The sequence below is a fragment of the Xenopus tropicalis genome, chromosome 7 (genome assembly GCF_000004195.4).
Source record: "Xenopus tropicalis strain Nigerian chromosome 7, UCB_Xtro_10.0, whole genome shotgun sequence".
In the NCBI taxonomy this organism is placed as follows: Eukaryota; Metazoa; Chordata; class Amphibia; order Anura; family Pipidae; genus Xenopus; species Xenopus tropicalis.
The window spans coordinates 29349194-29371238 of NC_030683.2; the positions used below are offsets into that span (position 1 = coordinate 29349194).

The 22045-nt window shown below is 42.1% G+C and overlaps 1 protein-coding gene across 1 annotated transcript; it reads left to right on the forward strand.

Annotated features, from left to right (window-relative positions):
- Positions 1 to 12997: 12997 nt before the first annotated feature.
- c7h10orf95 (chromosome 7 C10orf95 homolog) lies at positions 12998 to 17147 on the forward strand. Its single transcript, XM_012967771.3, has 2 exons — positions 12998 to 13227; positions 16201 to 17147. Exon 2 carries the CDS (start codon positions 16310 to 16312, stop codon positions 16955 to 16957), a length of 648 nt encoding a protein of 215 aa, XP_012823225.1. The 5' UTR covers positions 12998 to 13227; positions 16201 to 16309; the 3' UTR covers positions 16958 to 17147.
- The last annotated feature ends 4898 nt before the right edge of the window (positions 17148 to 22045 follow it).

Sequence of the window (22045 nt, forward strand, 5' to 3'; positions counted from 1 at the left end):
AATGTAGAAGGAATATGTTTTAAACAGGCTGATCTATTGAAAATTTCTCCTAAAATCCCACTAGTCCTCCCTGTCGTTCCACTTCCTGCTGCTTCCTGTCCCAGGTAGTGCAGGGGGGTGGTGGCTCTTAAAGGACATGTAAAGCCTATCTTTGCCTACAACATATATCCGTTAGGCATGTCTCCCCCACCCAAATGGTATCATTTGTACTGCATATATCCCCTCCGCTTGCCAGCACCATCACATTTTCCTAAAGCAAATAGCAGCTTTCACCTGGCCATTTTTCCTCTGATACATAATCAGATACATTTAAATCTGCAAACAGCGTGCGCACACACACACCCACCCCCCCACCTTATTCAGCATATATTTAATCAAGAATACAGGCTCATACAGGCAGAACTGTCTGTAATGAAAGTTCTGCTCTGTTTGAGCTCAGGAGAGCAGGTTAGGAGAAAAAAAATTGCAGACAACTAGAGCTGAATTTCTATGGGAACCAGCAATGCCATCTCTTTACTGGCTGCTAGACTGGAGGGCGTGTTTAGTAATCTGAGCGGAGAACAACTGAGCATGTCTGGTAAGCCAGGAATCAAAGGAAATTCCCAAGGGGAGGGCCGAGTGGGTTACAGGAGAAGGAAATCTAAAGCTGGCCATACACGCACTGATACTATTTTATACGATATTCGGTGCGTGTATGGCATGTCGGCGAGTCGACCGATATCGCAGGAAGCTGCTGATATCTGACGACTCGCCGATCGGCCAGGTTAGAAAATTTTGATCGGGCGCCATAGAAGGTGCCTGACCAAAATCTGCCGTCAGGGCTGAATCAGCAGAAGGAGGTAGAAATCCTATTGTTTCTACCTCCTTATCTGCTGTTTCAGCCCTGACTGTGTGTGGCGGATCTGACGATGTTTTGTGCGACCGATGGTCGCACGAAACATCGTCAGATCGCCACGTGTATGGCCAGCTTAAGTGATTAAGGAGATGTTGCAACCTTACTAAATAGGCTGTTCACTGATTAAATTTTTGTGTGTGGGGTTTACATGTCCTTTAAGGTGGCCATACATGCACCGATATCACACAAAACTAGGTTGTGGCAATCTAGTTTCGTACGATATGTGATGCATGTATGGCGAATCAGTGAGATGACCAATATTGCAGGAGTGTTGGATATCGGTCATTCGGGCAAGACAAATTGAATACTTTTATTCCTCTACAGTGCTAGATTGTGTATCAAATGTTCACTCTGCAGGTTTCAGTGTATGTTTTGTCCAGTCACACACATGCAATAAGTGATTTAAATCCAGGTCCTTAGCACTAGCAAGTTACTTGCTGCTTTACAATTTTATTGTTAATAAGAGACTTAAAATATAGTAACAAATAAAGGTTACAGAATGACATATTAGGATTTGCTGGCCCCATTCATAAGTGCTTACAGTATAAAGCACTGGTTGCTTAGAGCAGTGGAATATGAGGCCTAACCAGAAAGCCAGTTAGGGTGACCATTAGGGGAAAATGGTCATGTGCTCACCTAGATATCTTAAAACCAAGCTTAAAGGTGCAGTAAGTTAGGTTGAGATTTGGAGTGAATATGTACTTACTGTCCTAGATTTTCTTGGAACTATGACTAACTGAGTGATAACACCAATATTTTCCTATATCTCTACCTGTTTCATGAACTAAAGAGGCTCTGACCAAAGGTTGGACCTTCAAGGGACCCGAAAGAGTTTTACTGATATAAATAGATGGAGACCAATGGGGTATATTTATAAAAGAGTGAAACTGAAGCTCACAGTATTTCAGCTCTACCTGTCTGTACTGAGTTGTATGGGATTATTTGGGACATATTTATGAAACGGTGAAAGTGAGGGTTTACCTAATGATAAATATGCCTTATGTCCCATACAAGTGAATGAAGAATGTCAGAATTTAATTTTTTTGAATTGTGGTGAGCTTCAGTTCAGCCTTTGATTAGTATTCCCTATAAGAGTCATTTGCTTTTAAATACAAGTTGACTATAGGTGGCAATAAAACTGCTCACATAAACATAACACTGTATTTGTGTAATGCACATTGTATTTTAATTACTGCTTTAAAGGGAGGCCAAGCTAGCATTTATGTATATTTGCTCAAGAATAAAATGTACATATTATAGCTGTTGACGTTGGAAGCAGGTCCTGGCTATTCAATCTTGTGCTTCCTTTGTGGCTGTTACACACCTGTTAGAAAGGTAAACAGAATGACAGCCTAAATTATAAACCTGTTGCCAGTTTGTATGCGTATTATACTTAAGACTGTGTGATGCCAAGAATCTGTTTAAAGAATATTTCTAAAAGATACAGTAGTTCATGTATTCCAAGGATAATTAACCATAAGAAGAAAAAGCATAAGACACCCTTTGAAGCAATTAGGGGTAATTTACAAATACCCTGAACAGAAGTGCAAGACTGTGCCCCTCAGTTAACACGTAGTTAACAACTCTGTTGACTTTCTTATGCTCTTTTGGTACAGTACTATTTTTCTGCCATATATTACTGCCCAGCGCTGGATTGGGCAGGGTGGTAGCATCACAGGGAAGGACAAGTTGTTGGAGGGAGTAGCAGTGCAGGGAGGTGAACAGGCAATTACTAAATTCAAATACATTGCTGGTAAATTTATTTACTAGCCAGGCCTATAAAATACTGGCTGGGTAACAACCCTACCCCTTGCACCCGACAGAATATCCACTAGGACACTTCTTGATGAACACAGCAGATTTCATCTATTAAAGGGGTGCAAAATGCACATGGCATGTCATGAAGCACCATTTTTTTGCCCACAATGGACGCTGCATCCTGTACTTGCACCTGTGAATGGTGGGCAAATTGTGCCTGCCATGTAAGGGGGAATGTGAGTGGTTCATGGACTCCACATGCAATATTGTCAACGCAAGATGAATTAGATCTCCCCTGCAACTCTAACCCCAAAGGCTTGTATCAATAGGTACATATCCAAAAGATCAGGTGCCCCTTGCAAGAGGATACTGTTAGCCCAACCTTGAGAAACTCTTATTGCCCCTTACTTAAAGGACATGTAAAGCCTACATTTTACTACAACATATACAGTATATGTTGGGCACATCACCCCCACCCAAATGGCATTGTGTGCAGGGCCGCCATCAGGGGGGCACAGGGGGTATGATCGTCCCGGGCCCGAGCTTTAAAGGGGGCCCGGCCACGCTAGAGTTTCCTTAGCTCGGGCCCCCTTTCCTCAAGCCCGGGCCCCGTCTTTAGTTTTATCCTCCTCTTTGTGCCGCGGCTCGCTGCCGCATCTTTGCTTTTATAGGGTTGCGCCCGTGCGTACTGACGTCATACGCACGGGCCGCAACCTTATAAAAGCACGGAAGTAGCAGAGAGCCGCGGCACATAGAGGAGGACATCGCCGAGCTGGGTGGCAGGAAATGTTAGGTGCTTGGGGCCCTGGGGGTAAACTGAAGGTTACTTGGGGGCCCTGGGGGAAGCTGAAGGATACTTGGGGGGCCCTGGGGGTAAGCTGAAGGATACTTGGGGGGCCCTGGGGGTAAGCTGAAGGATACTTGGGGGGCCCTGGGGGTAAGCTGAAGGATACTTGGGGGGCCCTGGGGGTAAGCTGAAGGATACTTTGGGGCCCTGGGGGTAAGCTGAAGGATGCTGGGGGAAGCCGGAGGATGCTGGGGGAAGCCAGAGGATGCTGGGGGAAGCAGGAGGATGCTTTGAGGGGCCCTGGGGGAAGCAGGAGGATGCTGGGGGGAGCCAGAGGATGCTGGGGGTGCCCTGGGGGGAAGCCGGAGCATGCTTGGGGGGAGCAGGAGGATGCTTTGAGGGGCCTGGAGGGAAGCAGGAGGATGCTGGGGGGGGGGGCAGGAGAATGCTTGGGTGGCCTTGGAAGAAACAGGAGGACGCTGGGGGGGAGCCGAAGGATGCGGAAGGAAGCAGCAGAGGGCAGGCCATAGTATGAGTAATTTGGGGGGAGCACCAATGTTTTAGGGGGCCCTGGGCTGGCCAGCATTGATTTAGGGGGTACCTGCCCTGGCACCAATGTAAAACGTAACCGCTGGCCACCAATGTTTTAGGGGGGCCCTGGCTACCAATGTCTGTATGTCCTTTGTATTGATGGGAGGGGTCACTGGGGGAGGGGCCATTGGGAGTGTGGGAGGAGGGGGGGCCCAGAAAATCTTGTTGTGAGGGGCCCCGTGATTTCTGATGGCGGCCCTGATTGTGTGTACTGCATATATCCCCTCTGTTTGCCAGCAGCATCACATTTTCCTCTAACCAATAGCAGCTTTCACCCGGTGACCATATTCCCTCTGACACATCAGTTACATTTAAATCTGCAAACAGCATACCTGCACAAAAAACACCTAGTTAGGGTACATTTTATCAAGAATGCATGCTCACACAGGCAGAACTTACTTTGATAAAAAGTTCTGCTTGGATTGATCACTGTAACAATTAGGCTGAGCTCAGGAGATGAGGTTAGGAGAAAAAAAAATAGGAGCAGACATCTAGAGCAGAGTTTCTATGGGAACCAGCAATGCCATCTCTTCACTGGCTGCTAGACTGGTGGATGTGTTTAGTAATCTGACCAGAGAAGAACTGAGCATTCCCAGGAGGGATTCCTGAGGGAGGGGGTTGAGTGGGTTACAGGAGGAGAAGGAAATCTAAGTGATTAAGGGGATGCTGCTGCCTTGCTATTAACCTTTGAACAACCAGAGTGTCGGTATTTAAAGATTTCAAAGAGGTCAGCTGTTCACTGATTACATTTTTGTGTGTGGGGTTTACATGTCCTTTAAGAGCAGCCTCTAGACAGTCCTAAAAGATTGTTTCCCTAGATATTGTTGAACTTGCAAATTATACGTCTTTTTTTACCACAAGTTGTCAACTTGCCCAAAACCTTTCCATTTACCATTACTAGTTTGAACTTTCCCTGATCTGATCATAAGATGCAAAAAATCAAGTGGCTGAAAACTGGCTGCAGCTGTGGTGGAAAGGTTGGTTTCCATGAAAATCTATGGGAGGAGGCATGAGCAAATTCAGGCTGTAATTAGATGATGTACCTGCTATTTATTTCCTGTGTTTACTTTTTACATGACCACCCTCCTGCTTATTGATTTGGCTTCTGGTTACTGTTTCATCTCTTCAGACATGTGGCAGCTCAGTTTCACCCTCCTCAGTTTTAGAGACTCACTACCTGCTTCTTACAGTTCTAGGCAACCCCAGAGACTCTCTCACAGCTTGATGCCTATATTTCCCAGCAAACCCAGAGACTTGCTTGCTTCCCAGTAGTTACAGAGACTCATGAACACACCTGGGTCTGCTGCCAACAGAGGCTCCAGATCCATTATCACCATCCCTTTCCCCCACCTGGATTTTGGATTTTGCTCCTTCAGACCACCGGGAGCAACAAATTCCTGGATGTAAATAGGAAATTCCTGGATGTCCCCTTCCAGAAATCCATGGCAAAGGCCTAGACTCTTCCTAGGACTGAGACTGCTTTTGTCCAATTGTCAAGTTTTTCATCAGGACATTTGGCCAGTGGACTGGGGGGGTGATTTTGGTTGTATCGTGTAAAGGTGGCCATACACGGGCCGATTGTACCTGCCGATATCGGTCCCTTAGACCGATTCGGCAGCTTATCGGCCCATGTAGGCCAGCGACGGGCCTGCCCGACCGATATCTGGACTGAAATTGGCCAGATATTGATCAGGCAGGTTAAAAGATTTAGTCGGATCGGGGACCGCATCGGCTCGTTGATGTGGTCCCCGAACAGACTGTGCCCATTGCCATCATTATAATTGGGGCTAAACAATCGAATTAGCCTAAATTTGCCCGATATCCAAAGGTGGGGATATAGGGAGAAGATCCGCTCGCTTGGCGACCTCGCCACCTTAAGTTCAAACTATTGGCTGGCATGTCAGTCTGAGTTATGTTAATCTTTTCTTGTGAAGTTTTTAATAAAAAAAAACATAAAAACCCTGTGAAAATTTGGTAACACTAAAAAAAAAAAAAAAAGAAGAGCAATACAGATTGCAAGAATTTAAATTCAGTCAGTGGTGCCATGCAACCTGCAATTATTACACATGTTGCTGAACTGATCTATTATCTGCACAAAGACATTTGGTCAGTGATAATAAAGCTCTGCTATGCTGCAAGGCTTCTGACTGGGGAAGCAACCTTTATACCAAATAAACTTGATTTCTTGCACTAAAACAGGCATTCCTACCCTGCCTGTCAAATGGGATTGGTACAGAAAAGTGAAATTTTTTACATTCTGTAGAAAAAGAAGTAGGTTATAAAAGTGCTAAGGGCAGTGTATTTACCTTAGATTCATGTAAGGATTTATAGATCACAAATGACCACGTTTGCAAGGGAATATTTTGCCCGTTACCATTTGTGACATATGTTATATGGAGTGTCACCAGAAAAGGGGTTAAAGAACAGAAGCGGCAATAATATTGCTAAATATTTGTGCAAGGGAATAGTTTATCTTCACCTGTCAGTGTGCTGTAAATATTTAACTAGGCCTATGACCTGAATGGTGAGTTGTTATACAAGCCGAGGTTCCAGAGGCTGAGACAGATGCCTGCTTATTAAAGAGCTACTATAAAATAACACTTTATGAGTTTATAGTGCATAGATGGCTTGCAAAGAGCCAGCAACAAAACTGGCACATTTAGAAAGGGAGTTGGCATGGGGTATATCATACATATGCCATAGCTCCCCACAAGCCAAGCTAAGGAAAGGGTTAGCTTTGAAGCAGTATGCTCCTGTGGTGTAATTTTACAAATATGGCTATGTGTACCTGCACAGTGGTTCAGCTACTACATGATAAAGAGGTTGTCCTTGTCACTTTTTATAGTGTTAGTCCCAAAATCTCTCAAACACAGTCACTAAGCAATATGGTTACCACCCAGCCTGTATTTGGCCATCCTAGCCAGTAAATCATCAGCTAGGGCCGGGGCCAGAATTACTGGTACATTTGTAATACCCTATGAATTTCTTTTTTCTCTGACCCTCTCTGCTGATGGATTACTCCTTATAAGGCCAGGGCCGCCTATACTCTGCCCATTTCCCTGCCCCTTGTGACACCCCTGCCTGTTCTCCCGACCCAAAGGCCGGTATAATAGTAAATAAAAGTTGGCAACCCTATTGAGCAAATATGGTAGTGCTGAGTGCACAATAAGCATGGGTGTTTTCCAGACATGGTGTGAGGGCTAGCAAGGAACCAAGGGACTGAAGCCCTGAGGACAACTTAAAGGAGAAGGAAAGGCTAAGTCACTTGGGGGTGCCAAAATGTTAGGCACCCCAAGTGACTTAAATCACTTACCTTGTACTCCGGGCTGGTGCCCCTGTTAGGAGAGAACCGCACCAGCCCGGGGGGTCTGCGAGCGCTTCCTTCTTCTGTGTTGGCGTGCTGCACATGCGCATTAGAGTGAAAAGCCGAACTTTAACAACAAAGTCGCTTTTCACTCTAATGCGCAAGCGCCGGCCCAGGGATTTCGACGCGGAAGAAGGAAGCGCTCGCTGCAGGTACCCTGGGCTGGTGCGGTTTTCTCCTAACAGGGGCACCAGCCCGGGGTACAAGGTAAGCGATTAAAGTCACTTGGGGGTGCCTAACATTTTGGCACCCCCAAGTGACTTAGCCCTTCTTTCTCCTTTAACAAGGAGAGATCTTCAATCTGATTGTGCTTCCGTACCTCTTGACTGGTTCAACACTTCTGTGACTTATGTACAGGATCTATTATCTGGAAAGTTCGGACACCCATTCAGAAAGGTTCAAAATACAAAATTGATAATTCCCATAAAATCCTAATTAAACTAGCAATTCTTCATTTTACAGCTTTGTTCTTTCTTTAATTAGACTGCACACTATATTTAAGGGTATTCATCGTACATAAATCTATATGCATAACAATACAATCCTGTCTTTTTATATCATTTCAGGTTTAAGGCATGGTGCTCCAAGTTATGATAAATAATATGTTTCACAAAACCCCAGGTCCCACATATTCTGGATAACAATACAGGTATGGACCTGTAGTAACATTTCAGCTTTCAAAGTAGATTTGCCGTTATCCCTGCTATAAACTCTGCATATTTTCATATCTATTCTCTGTATAGACAGAAGAAAGTTAGTTGATTTGGCAAGAAAATTAAAATCAAAGCAGTTAAAATATCAGTATTCCTGTCTTTTATTTTTATCCTTCCCCACAGGCCTTTTTACCCAAGGCCTCATATGATTATCATAACGAACTCCCAGGCTTCTCCTATTTCGAACATCACATTGGAAACCACATATATTATTGTTTGATAAATATTTACTTTGTCACAGAAAATAAAAGTGCCAGATTGTCAATATTTTATCTTTAATTCACAAAAGGAAATCTTTTGGACTAAACATTCTATTTTACTATATTAAAGCAGAAGGCATTTGGTGCAGCTGAAGAGGACACTGGCATATGGTTTGTGTGAGTATATGAGGAGCAAGAAATTATCCTAGCCAGAGGTCTATAGGCTGCGTTACAAAATGTTTTGCATACCCCCCCTCCATTTCCCTAAGCACTATTATGCCCACCCGCTCTGGGGTTAAAGGACCATTATGTCTGCATTGTTTATTTGCCATTTGGTTTATATAATGGTAATAGTTGATTGTTATATTAGTGTATTTAAAGTTATAATGGACTTTCAAGCTGGCAAAATATTGGGAAATCTTCTTGTTTGCCAAATATTTTTTGTAGTTTTACTACCCAGGTGCTGGGCCAGAGTCTGAGGTTTTGATCCCCAGCTCTCACGCAGGATCTGTATAAAGCTATTGGTACAGCAGGATATCATCCATGTCCCAATGTGTTTCTTATCCAATGTCATTTTCTAGCCTTACCAGTATTTGTGAGGGAGGTCCTGGGTTTGGCCCCATACACAGGCCAGTAAGCTGCCGACTCCACAAAGAGCGGTCAAATTAGCAGCCAGTATAAGCCTTATATGGCTACCTAGAAATGAAATGGTCTAGTGCAAATGACAAAGCTGAACTCAGAATTTGCGCAAAAAAGGTGATATACAGTGGCTTGCAAAAGTATTCGGCCCCCTTGAACTTTTCCACATTTTGTCACATTACAGCCACAAACATGAATCAATTTTATTGGAATTCCACGTGAAAGACCAATACAAAGTGGTGTACACGTGAGAAGTGGAACGAAAATCATACATGATTCCAAACATTTTTTACAAATAAATAACTGCAAAGTGGGGTGTACGTAATTATTCAGCCCCCTGAGTCAATACTTTGTAGAACCACCTTTTGCTGCAATTCCAGCTGCCAGTCTTTTAGGGTATGTCTCTACCAGCTTTGCACATCTACAGACTGAAATCCTTGCCCATTCTTCTTTGCAAAACAGCTCCAGCTCAGTCAGATTAGATGGACAGCATTTGGGAACAGCAGTTTTCAGATCTTGCCACAGATTCTCCATTGGATTTAGATCTGGACTTTGACTGGGCCATTCTAACACATGGATGTGTTTTGTTTTAAACCATTCCATTGTTGCCCTAGCTTTATGTTTAGGGTCGTTGTCCTGCTGGAAGGTGAACCTCCGCCCCAGTCTCAAGTCTTTTGCAGACTCCAAGAGGTTTTCTTCCAAGATTGCCCTGTTTTTGGCTCCATCCATCTTCCCATCAACTCTGACCAGCTTCCCTGTCCCTGCTGAAGAGAGGCACCCCCAGAGCATGATGCTGCCACCACCATATTTGACAGTGGGGATGGTGTGTTCAGAGTGATGTGCAGTGTTAGTTTTCCGCCACACATAGCGTTTTGCATTTTGGCCAAAAAGTTCCATTTTGGTCTCATCTGACCAGAGCACCTTCTTCCACATGTTTGCTGTGTCCCCCACATGGCTTGTGGCAAACCGCAAACGGGACTTCTTATGGTTTTCTGTTAACAATGGCTTTCTTCTTGCCACTCTTCCATAAAGGCCAACTTTGTGCAGAGCACGACTAATAGTTGTCCTATGGACAGTTTCCCCCACCTGAGCTGTAGATCTCTGCAGCTCCCCCAGAGTCACCATGGGCCTCTTGGCTGCATTTCTGATCAGCGCTCTCCTTGTTCGGCCTGTGAGTTTAGGTGGACGGCCTTGTCTTGGTGGGTTTACAGTTGTGCCATACTCCTTCCATTTCTGAATGATCGCTTGAACAGTGCTCCATGGGATGTTCAAGGCTTTGGAAATCTTTTTGTAGCCTAAGCCTGCTTTAAATTTCTCAATAACTTTATCCCTGATCTGTCTGGTGTGTTGTTTGGACTTCATGGTGTTGTTGCTCCCAATATTCTCTTAGACAACCTCTGAGGCCGTCACAGAGCAGCTGTATTTGTACTGACATTAGATTACACACAGGTGCACTCTATTTAGTCATTAGCACTCATCAGGCAATGTCTATGGGCAACTGACTGCACTCAGACCAAAGGGGGCTGAATAATTACGCACACCCTACTTTGCAGTTATTTATTTGTAAAAAATGTTTGGAATCATGTATGATTTTCCTTCCACTTCTCACGTGTACACCACTTTGTATTAGTCTTTCATGTGGAATTCCAATAAAATTGATTCATGTTTGTGGCTGTAATGTGACAAAATGTGGAAAAGTTCAAGGGGGCCGAATACTTTTGCAAGCCACTGTATTAGTGCCACAAAATAAGCAACTAGACTTCACAACTAGCCTAAAGACCTATAACAATTAACTTAAAGAAATGAGTGGGGGGGTTGGTCAACAAAGAAAAGAGCAATCCAACCAAGTCCAAGTGGAACACTTGTGTGAAAATTTCAAAATAAAGGTTTTCTGGATAAGGGATGTTTCCATGGTTTGGATCTCCGTACCTACTAAAAACTTAAACCCAGTAAGATTGTATTGAAGCCAATAAGCATTAATTATATCTTAAATGGGATCAAGAACAAAGCCTGTCTGTCTATACTGTCTTAGATTATTATAGAGAAAAGGGAAATTATTTTTAAAAATGTTAATTATTTGAAAGGTGAAATCTATAATGAATTCAACTCTGTTCCCAGTTTATACCCACAACCCTCGCTAAAATTGCATGAAAAATTGCGCGCTTACCCTCTCGTGTAACCAAAGAAATACTTGTAAGATAATGCAAGATGATCCGAGCATGAATCACTTTACAGTATGTATTTACTGGCATGTCCTAACTCTCTTAACCAAACATGAGACCAAAACTCCTAGGTTAAGATAGACAAGCCCAGTTTATCTTGTAGATTGTTTTCAGCATCAGTTTTCAAGTTTCCTAGCAATACTTTGCTCAGTGGACTACTGCCCCCTAATATTGTTTACTATTGAGCAACTGATTGCAGAAGGTAGTATCTTTCAGAGATATTTATGGCTATTAAACCCTCTGAAGAATAACAAATAGCAATTCAGTAACACTTTACTTAGTGTCAACATCATAACAACATCAAACTATAAAAAAAAAAAAAACTTTCTAACTTCACATTCCGGGTGTGGCAGAAGTTGTGAATGCATGTGTTCTTATAGTTTGGGGATCATCTTTCAGGTCACATTTTGTGAAAATGAGCATAATAGGTTATGTAAGACCTCTGTGCAACTATCTACAGTACAGTAACAGTGGTAGCATGGCTTCCATTAGAGCAGGAATCCCCAACCTTTTATACCACAGCCAGTCACATTGAAAAAGTGTTGGGGGAGCAACACAAACATGGAAAAAGAGCTATAATTGGCTATTTCGTAGCCCTTATGTGGACTGGCAGCCTATAGAAGGTTCTGTTTGGCTTAACACTTGCCACAAAGCCAGAAATTTAAAAATGAACACCTAATTTGAGGCCACTGGGAGCAACATCCAAGGGGTTGGTGAACATGTGGCCCCTGAACCACTGGTTGGGGATCACTGCATTAGAGACACACCTGGTACACTGGGCTGAATAACTGCTCTACAGTTGGTATCCCCTATCTAGAGCTAAATACTAGATATAAGTGGTGGGGCCACCGTATGCCTCCCATCTCCTCCCAGATAACGGTCAAGACTGCATCAGTGTACAGAGCTATCTTTAAAGGGGTAGTTTACATTGAAGTTAAGGTTTAGTATTTTATAGAATGGTCAATTCCTAACAACTTTTCAATTGGTCTTATTTTTTTTTTCACAGTTTTTGAATTATTTGGTTTCTTCTTCTGACTTTTTCAAGCATTCAAATGGGGGTCACTGACCCCAGCAGCCCATAATAAACTATTGATTCAATCCCTCACCTATTCATATTCCAGCAACTCAGTCAAAGCACTGCCTTATTGCTAGGGCAATTTGGACCCTAGCAACCAGATAGCTGCTGAAAATAAGCTAAACAATTCAAAAACCACAAATAATAAAAAATGAAGACCGATGCAAATTGTCCCTGAATATCACGCTCATCATACTAAAAGTTAACTAAAAGGTAAACAACCCCTTTAACAGAAAACTCAGTAAAGGGAAAGGGAGTACATATCCAGAACTGCACTGCAGAAGGCAGACTTTCTTTATATGCCCTTCCCCACTGCCATAATCAAAACTGGCATATGGGCTATAATATACATCAGTGGGGCTGACCACCTTGGGGAGCCTAAATAGTGGCTGGGGGCTCAGCCTGAAGGGAAATTAGAGTAAGGTTTGGAAGACATGCTATTCTAAAAGCTTAGCATGAAGGACAAATGGAGTGGGATATGTTTTACCATTTGATAAATATGCCCCGTGGACTATGGAACTGCAGAACGTTTTAATATTTTTCTGTAGATCCAAAGTATCCACTATGCAGCTAATGCAGAGTAGCTCCATAAAACTGATTACATGTGGACACTTTGCATGGCCTTAGTGGACACCTTGCATGGCCTTATATGATTACTATTATTCATGTTGGTATAAGAAATAATTGGTGCATTCAGTGCCTGGCTAGTGCTATGAGGAAGTCTGAACACTTGCAGGTGGGGTGTTGCTAGCTGAGCTGTTTGGGTGCTTGGTTACCGTTTGGCTGGTGTCAGGCGGAGCTGCAGCTCTGTAGGTGGAGTGCACTGGATTTACTGGGAGATTTACACAGCAAGCAAGTTCCTAGCCTAGATCACAAGAGAGGATGCTTAGTATTCCTTCTGCTGATGTCTAGCAGAGACCATTCTAGTGGCGGTGGAACTTACCATCCAGTTTTGGCATTGGGGGGCTTCATTTTTCATACAGGTAGGTTCCTGGTTGTGCACCCAAACTTTTTCCATTATCTGTTATTGATTTACAGGTATATAGTAAATCTATGGAACAATTTCAATTCACTGTTAATTCACTGAAACTATGTCAATGTTTATTTTGTGAAAGATTAATGGGCACTTTGCTGAAGTTCATAATGCAGAGATCAATATTAAGTATTAGATCAACCTGTTATTGTTCTGCCAGCAGTAAGTAAAATTTCTGTGGCTTTCCTTGCTCAGTACAACCAGGGTACCACCACCATCTAAGTCACTGTACCCACAGGCTTATCTTTTGTGTGTTTTTATGCGTTTTGCCACACAGTCTTGAGTGTCCATTCCTGTAGGTAAGGGTGGGAAATATAAAAATGCTGCCTACAGCATATACAAGCTGAAACCCATGTTAGTATAAAATCTAAGGCAGTGGATAACTAACATACATCAGACCCCACAGCCAAAGGGGGGCCCAGGGGACAGAGCCATAGGGTCAATTGTATGGCCATCCCCCTCAGAAGAGAAGTAAAATTAATTTGCTGTCTGCTGCAAGTAAGTGTGCAGCAGGCGGGTAAGTGGCTGGTGGTGGGGTTGATGTACATGCACAGCTTATAATGCACATTGACCCCCCAGAAGATTTTTGGTAGGGGGGACCTGGTCAGTCATAGTTATGCCATTGAACTAAGTTTAGTGTTACACGTGAGAGATTAACTACCAAAAGATACTACAATGAGAAGTATTGCTTTTCAACCTGAAATTGTGCTGTTCAGCGTTTCTAGGCAGAAAAATCGGAAACAGCACCACCGTGTGCTTCCTGTTGAAGTCAATGGAAATCAGTCATGGGCTTATAAACGACTCACTCTAGCCTAAAGCTGGCCCCTCCAGACTGAATCAACAGCTTTTTGGCCAGTGTATGCGCAACTCCCGACACCTGGCCTGATCAATATATGGCGGAAAACAGGGCAGGTGTTTTATCAAGTTTAAAAATCCTGCCAGACAAAAATCACATTAGTGTGTTCATTTGGTCCTAGTTCATCTGATCTCCTTAGGCCCCACCCCGGAAACCAATGGTTTGATCATTGGATCTCAATTAAGGAGAATCCCTGATTAAATATAATTAGTCTGTAAAGCGTAATAAAACATTGTACTATTTACAGCTTACCTGGACAGAGCAAGCAATTAGGAATAGATAAACACATGCAGAAGAATAATTCTCTGTGCAGAGTAACCTAGGGATACATATCTATCTTAATATTTACAGAAAAACAGTGAACATAAAACGCCTAATTACTGATGGTCTTTATACATTTCTTTGTGTGTTGGAACCTGCCATGATTTCTATGCAAACCAGCTGGCTCCTTCTAGTCTACTGTAGGCCTTTTAATACCACTTACCTGTAATTACACCTTTTACCACAATGAAGCTGTAAATCATGAAAGACATAAATAGGTGGGGAAATTTAATGTTTATGTTGCACGTCGCTAGACATTCTTTCTAGGAATATGTGTGGAAGGCACAATGGAAAATGGCTTCATCTGTTACTTATGGATGCGTACACGTGCACAGATCTCATTCAGGGTCAAATAGGTCAAATATATTTATCTTTGGTTATAAAAGGGCCTTACATATATCATAATGCTATGCCATAAATCACCAGATATTCTGCCTATTGGCAGTTTTGTTGACATCACAGGCACTACCACCTACACTTGAACAAAAGCTGGAACGCTTGTGTGGACACAGTATAGAATGTCATTCTTTTGTGCTGATTGGGGTTGAAAAAGGACAATAGTAGCTCAACCCTCCAAATGACTCCCATTGCACACGCACACACATTTATATATATATAATGCAAAAAATAGCTGCACTCACTTATTGGAGAGAATGCCTGGGTGCACACCACCAAAAAGTATTACAAAGCAGGGCACTCACAATATGGTGAAAAAGAAATAAAGTTCATTTGTTATTCCAACATTTCAGTCTCCTTTGATAAAGATCTCAAGGAGGACCGAAATGTTGGAATAACAAAATGTATTTCTTTTTCACCATACTTTAAAGTCCTGTGAGTGCCCTGCTTTATATGACAATATTATATATATATATATATATATATATATATATATATATATACACATACATACATACATACACACACAGCATGTAAAACCAAGCTATGTAAAACCTGTCACGGTCATGTAGAAGTCAATAGGCAACTGTCCTGTTTCCAATTGGAAGATCTTTTCTAATATGTCTGACCATTTGTTGAAAAACACAAAAAACATTCTCGTTTTTTTCTACGTTCTTTTAATTATTGCTTTTTTAAAAGGCAGTTTTAATAAATCACCTAACATGAATAGTTTGAGAAAGTAAGTTTAATCGTGTTTTTAAGAACCACTAAAACTACAAAAATGCGTGTTTTAAAATTTTTTTTGAAATAGGCCTCCCTACAGAGGGTTCACTTTTGTACCCAAGCAGACATGGGAAGAACATACAAACTCGCAGACAAACTTGCAGATAGCCGCCCCCCCTCCCTTTCAAGCCTGACAGATTTAATAGTGTGCTGCTTTAAATTTATGGTTTGTGTAGCTTTCTATTAAAATTAATTCTCTTCAGAAATATGTTGCAGTTGTACTTCATTAGGCATTACACTAATGACTTTGGTCAAAACCAAGCAAAGTCTGGTTGTATAACATTTCTAACTGAACCTATGGGGCTATTCAGGCTCATTTGTCCCTAATATAAATGGCATTAAATCTTTGTACGAGTCTCATTGTGCACTGACTCTATGCACACGTGATACTGCTTGTAACTCTGCTGCCAATGAAGTACCTTGTTACTAAGGTGCTTGTTCAGGGTGCATATACTGTATAGGCAGCTGTTTGTGTGTTAGAATAGGGTGTAGCACCAGGTACATAAACCAACAACAGATTGCAGTATTGCTTATACTGTATTAACTACATTTGCTTTATATTTTCAGAATATTAACCCTTACCCACTGGAACAAATGAAGTCCAATCTAGTTGTCAAGGAACTGCAATGTCCCCATTATCTGGCTGTAGGTCTGGCACACCAAGTTTTACCATAACATGTATCATTATGGTTTTAGTCCACCGTTCTATCGTACAATGATGTTTATGCACCCAAACGCCTACATGCCTTACACCATGGGAAGGTTCCAAGATGCACCTGCTGGCTTTGTTCTACCTCCAATACAGATGCACAATTTCAGCAGCCGACCTTCTCCACTCTTCGGTGGGCAAATGTACTATCCCCAGGAATTTACAAATGGACAAAGAGAATATCACCATTTTTATGGTGTAAACCCTTATTATTCTCTTCCAAACTGGTATTACCCTAGAGTCAGTGCAGTGCCACCATATAACCATAACTATAACAATAAACAGACTCATATTAAACTGAATGGATGGCCAGAAGGTTTTACCATGAAAGGAGAGCTTCACTGGGGAAAACTAGAGAGAGTGTTTGGAATGAAACGGGAACTACCAGAATTTGTTAAAGATGACCTACGTAGAGTGTATGGTACTTACCCAAGGACATTTGTCACTATAACTTATCAGAATGGCGAGTTTCTTGTTAAAGGCGATCCCAAGGTTGGGGAACAGGAGTACACTGTTGAAAAGAAAGTTGTGCGAAAGGCACCAACTCCCACAGATTCTGAGGATGACATAAGTGAAGTAAAGCAGAGCAAGAAGAAAAGGAAAGGAAAGCGCTGATTTGAATATTATATTGCGGACTTATTATAACTTCATATTTATAGAAGAGGAAGCATCCCTATTGTACCAAGAGCCAAGAATAAGAGCCAAGAATAACCAATAAAATAGTGCTTAGGGATGAAATCGGTTATAATCAATGCTTTGTGCTAACACTGAAATGTGTATTATGGAAAATAATACCATCCCTGTTATAAAATATTAAGGTATATATAGGTTACCTTGGAGCTCCAAAACCTGTATAAAAGCACTCGGCCTGCAGCACTGTACCATAATGTGGTCATGGATCTCCAAAGTAACTTTTAATATTGGTATATCTTGCAAAACAGGGTATATTATTCTCATATAGTGGTTGTCCACTTATGTACATAGCTGGTTTATCATGTCTGGGAGATTTCGAGTTATTGCAGTTCAAAAAATGACAATGACTATAGATTAAAGATTGACTATAAATAGCAAAAGAACAGCTTACTGCTTGAAAATGTGGCCTCTGTGCTTTAGCCACTTGGCACATAAGCAGCAGGATATAGGCATCTGTAGTCAAACAACTGAGGAGGCAGCTTATATTAGTAAAACGTTTCTAGCCATTATGACTGTTGTGGAACACTGAAACTTATAAAAAGACCACTCTTGATGCATTGTACAACTATACTTTACGTACTTTAATATATTTATTATGTGCACTGACAGGCGCAGCCTTTGGCTGAGTGCAGCTATACAGAGCAGAAATCAACCAGAAAGACGCAAAAGCAGTCATTTTTGGACCAATTTCCATGTAGCTGTACACAGCCCAAAGCTGTGCCACTGTGCAGCTCTACAGAACTGCTGATGAGAGCGGATCCACTTCTCTCCGACTGACTAAAAACACTTTAGTAGCCAGTAACCTCACTAAACTAGGAAGTCTTACTATGTATGGCCAACTATAGGCTTCATCAGGATGCAATCTGCTCCACTCTATTATTACTGCTGTAGAGGGGAGTAATGAGAATGCTGAGAGAGATGATTTTGTTGTAGTGTGGCACCTTTGATCCCGTATGTGGACCTCTGTATAAACGTATTTATGCAAAACTTTATTTAAAAATTTATAAGGGTATTGTGTTGCAGTTCAACTAACACTTAAAGATACACATTGATCACTTAATTGTAACACATGAGTGTCTACTTAGCTCCACTGCTGTTTTATACATTGTTGTAATATAGGAACATCTCCACTAGAGGGTGCACAGGGGATAAAAGGTGCTGTGTGTAATTGCCAATTAGCTTGATAAAAGGTCTTGCGACCTGAAACGTTGCTGCTGCTATTGTTGTTTGCCCCAAAAAAAATGTTGCAATAAAGGCATTTTAATCTACAAAGACAAGAGGTGCTGTTCCTGTTCTTCTGTACCAGGATATGCCGATGGAAAGTGGCCATTGGGGAACCTGCACTACTTCTAACTAATCACAAGGCTTGGTGCGGACTACTACTCTGCAAAACTTTATTTATACAGGTATGGGACCTGTTATCCAGAATGCTCGAGACCTGAGGTTTTCTGGATAAGGGATTTTTCCGTAATTTGGAACACCATACCTTAAGTCTGCTAAAAAATAATTTAAACATTAAATAAACCCAACAGAATTGTTTGCCAATAAGGATTAATTATATCTTAGTTGGCATCAAGTACAAGGTATTGTTTTATTATTACAGAGAAAGGGAAATAATTTACAAAAATTACAATTATTTGATTAAAATTGAGTCTATGGGAGATGGCCACGGATCCCATATCTGTGTAGTGAAAGTAGGATACTCAGTGCTGTACACTTTTACAATACAGAAAAGTACACATAGCGAGGACAAACATTGTCGTAAAAAAGTACAAATATTCATTATGCCATGTGGTAACAAACAAAGCAGTAAGGATGTCCCTGCCCTTTGGAGCTTACATTCAAATCCAAGCTATATAAGTGCCTTTATGCTGCAGTACTAAAGTGCACAGAACTGCATAAAGTCATTGGTGCCAGTCAACCTTACTTTTCTGCCCCCACAAAAATAAGACTTACACTGAACACAGACAAAATGAAGATAAATCACAAATAAATGAAGCACTGAATTCAGCACTAGTCTCCATGTCAATGGGTACTGAATGGAATCAATTACTGCAGGTGCCTGAGCTCCAAGAATACACAGCTCTAAAGGCCTGAGGGTATGCACGTGTATGTTTGCAGAGCTAAGCTTTGACTTTTTCTTTTCTTCCTCTGTTCATTTTAAATAGGTTGTTCATTTGGTGTCACAGCACAAAGATAAAAAAAAAAAGTAAAGGAATGCTTATACATTACCCTGACTCAAACCCTAATATACAGTGAGTTTGACAACAGTATTACTTGAGGGTACTTAATGCAAAATTATCATTTATCTGTAACCATGAATTTAAACTACATTTTCATTTATGTGTGCTTTGGCAAGCTTTGTATTTTTAAACAATAAACTGGTATCCTTATTTCCAACATGTGGGGAAGATTTCTCAATGTTTGAGTGTGGGTTTTTCATGATTCAAGTGCTCTAGCACTAAAACTCACATAATTTGAGTTATGGTTCAAAAACATAAATGTCTGGTATTTCTTAAATGTAATAAACCTGAAAGCTTGAATGTAAAACTTTGCCATCTAAAAGCTTGTGAGTTTCTATAGAAGTCAATGGGAGTTGTCCTAGGCAAAGTCTACCCATATTTTCTATTCGAGATATATGAGTTTTGTTAGTTTGCAAACCCAAAATTGGAGGTACCTTATTTTATCAAGTTTTCCCACATTAATAAATAAGCAAGCATTCGAGATTTTTTAAAATGCAAGTTTATTCGAATTAGAAAAACAAACTCAAATTTACAAATTTGAAAACTGATAAATACGATCAGGGGTGTCTTTGTTGTCAGGATTTTTGTATTTATGTTTTTGCACTTAACCAGAATATATGGTTGCCTGGGTAGAGGGCAGGACCACCAGGGTGGAGATCTATTATTTAGTTAAAGGAGATCTATCCAACCTTTACAGTAGGGATCCCCAACCTTTTTCACCCGTAAACCACAAGCATGAAAAAAGTTCTTTGGGGTGCCAAATAAGGGCTGTGATTGGCTATTTAGTAGCCCCATGTGGACTGTTGGCCTCCAGGAGGCTCTGCTTGGAGTAAAACTGTGTCTCTGTGCTTTCAAAACTTCTTTCCAAGCCAGAAATTTAAAAATGGCACCTACTTTGAGGTCTGTGGGAGCAACATCAAAGGGGGTGGCGAGCAACTTGTTGCTCACAAGCCATGGGTTGGGGGATCACAGCTTAACACGCTTGCTGCAAAAAAAAGTTGGTGACCCATTCACCCATCTGGTCAAACCTGCTGTGTGAGCAGTAGAAACCCAGCCCCTTTTACATTAAGCCCCACCCATTTTGCACCAATCTGGGCCCGTTAGAGGACTCCTGCCTGAATATGATTTAGGACTCAAGTTTGTCTTCGTCAATGGATGCCCTGGTCCTGCTTCAGCTATTGGAGTTCCAGATCAACAGATAAAAGGCATCAGGTTGAGAAACAGAGATAAAAATGGTTTCCAACTTGCCCTAAAACTGTCCTGCACATTTCCAATCTACAGCTACCTTTCTGTGGAGCACTATGCTCACAAATCTATGTAGCTTTCAGTAGTAATTAGAATGCAATGCACCCACGCTATACTGATTCCTGAATAGCGAATATCAAATATAGCTGGATTGAAAGAGTAAGGCAAAACAATAGTGCAAAGTAAAGTGGCCACTGCTGTGAATACGATAGCTCCTACTAGATTACATGTCTGGTAGACTTCTGGAACACAAAAAAAGACAGACCAGTACTATGGTTGCAACATTCCAGTTACTACTACAATCGTACTGGTGAAACATTTACTTTCAAAGTCAATCACTGTTGACAGGACATCAGCTTTGCTTGTTTCACAGTTCTGTAAACACTGAGCATATGACAGGCGCACAAAACGTGTCAGGTCGATTTCCTGTTTAGTGGAATTACGCCACCCACGTTGAAGGTCCAGGGCACCTGGACACAGGCCCAAAATTTCACTTTGTGAGCGAAACTGGCAAGCCCAGCCTTTTTCTTTCAGTATTCTGCAATATACACCTGCAGAGTCCATTTCTGTTTATTTAAAAAACGTCCGAGTATGGAGAATGACAGACGATGTTGACACAAGCTTCTCTATGGCTTATGGAATTAAGGTGGCTAAACACAGGCAGATTTCAGCTGTCGATTCGGGTCCTCAAGATCGACTCAGCAGCTTATCTGCTCGTGTATTGGGCCCTCTGACAGGCCTCCCTGACTGTTATCTGGCTAAAAAATGTTGATCGGACAGGGCTGATTTTTAGTTGGATTGCGGACCATATCAGCTCATTGATGCAGTCCTCGCTCCGACTTTTCCTATCCCCCTCATTGCAGTGCGATTGTTTGGCCCAAGGGCCAGGACCACTCTCACCTTGCCTCAGGTGGCAGGGAGTGGTCAGTTACCAGGGGTGGCAAAAAGCGGTGGTAACTTTAAGAGCTGATTTTTCACTTTTTACAGTGACAATTCAGCTCTGCTAGTGAAGAGGGTGCTATTGCGGCTAGCGATGCAGCCCCCTCTAGACCTGCTCCGCCACTAAAATTGTAAGCATGGAGCGGGGGCAAATTCCTCAGGAGGCAGCAGACCCAGGATCAGCACTGCCTAGGGCCAAGAGATTGTATTTGCTCTATATCGCCCACCCAAGGTGAGCATATCGGGGAAAAATATTTGCTTGCTTGTCCAACTTGCCAAACGAGCAAATCTTACCGTGTATGGCCACCTTTAAGGGCTCTGGCACACGGGGAGATTAGTTGCACGTGACACCGGCGACTTACAATTTCGCCGGTGGAATGGCACACGCTGCACAGGCGATTTCGGCAAATCGCCGAAAATGCCTCGCGAGGCAGCTTTGGCAATTTGCCGAAATCGTGTGTGCCATCCCACCGGCGACTTACATTTTCGCTGGTGGGATGGTAGTTCGGGGAGGTTAGTCGCCCGTGACAAGGGAGCTTTGTTGCAGGCGACTAATCTCCCCGTGTGCCAGAGCCCTAAAGGA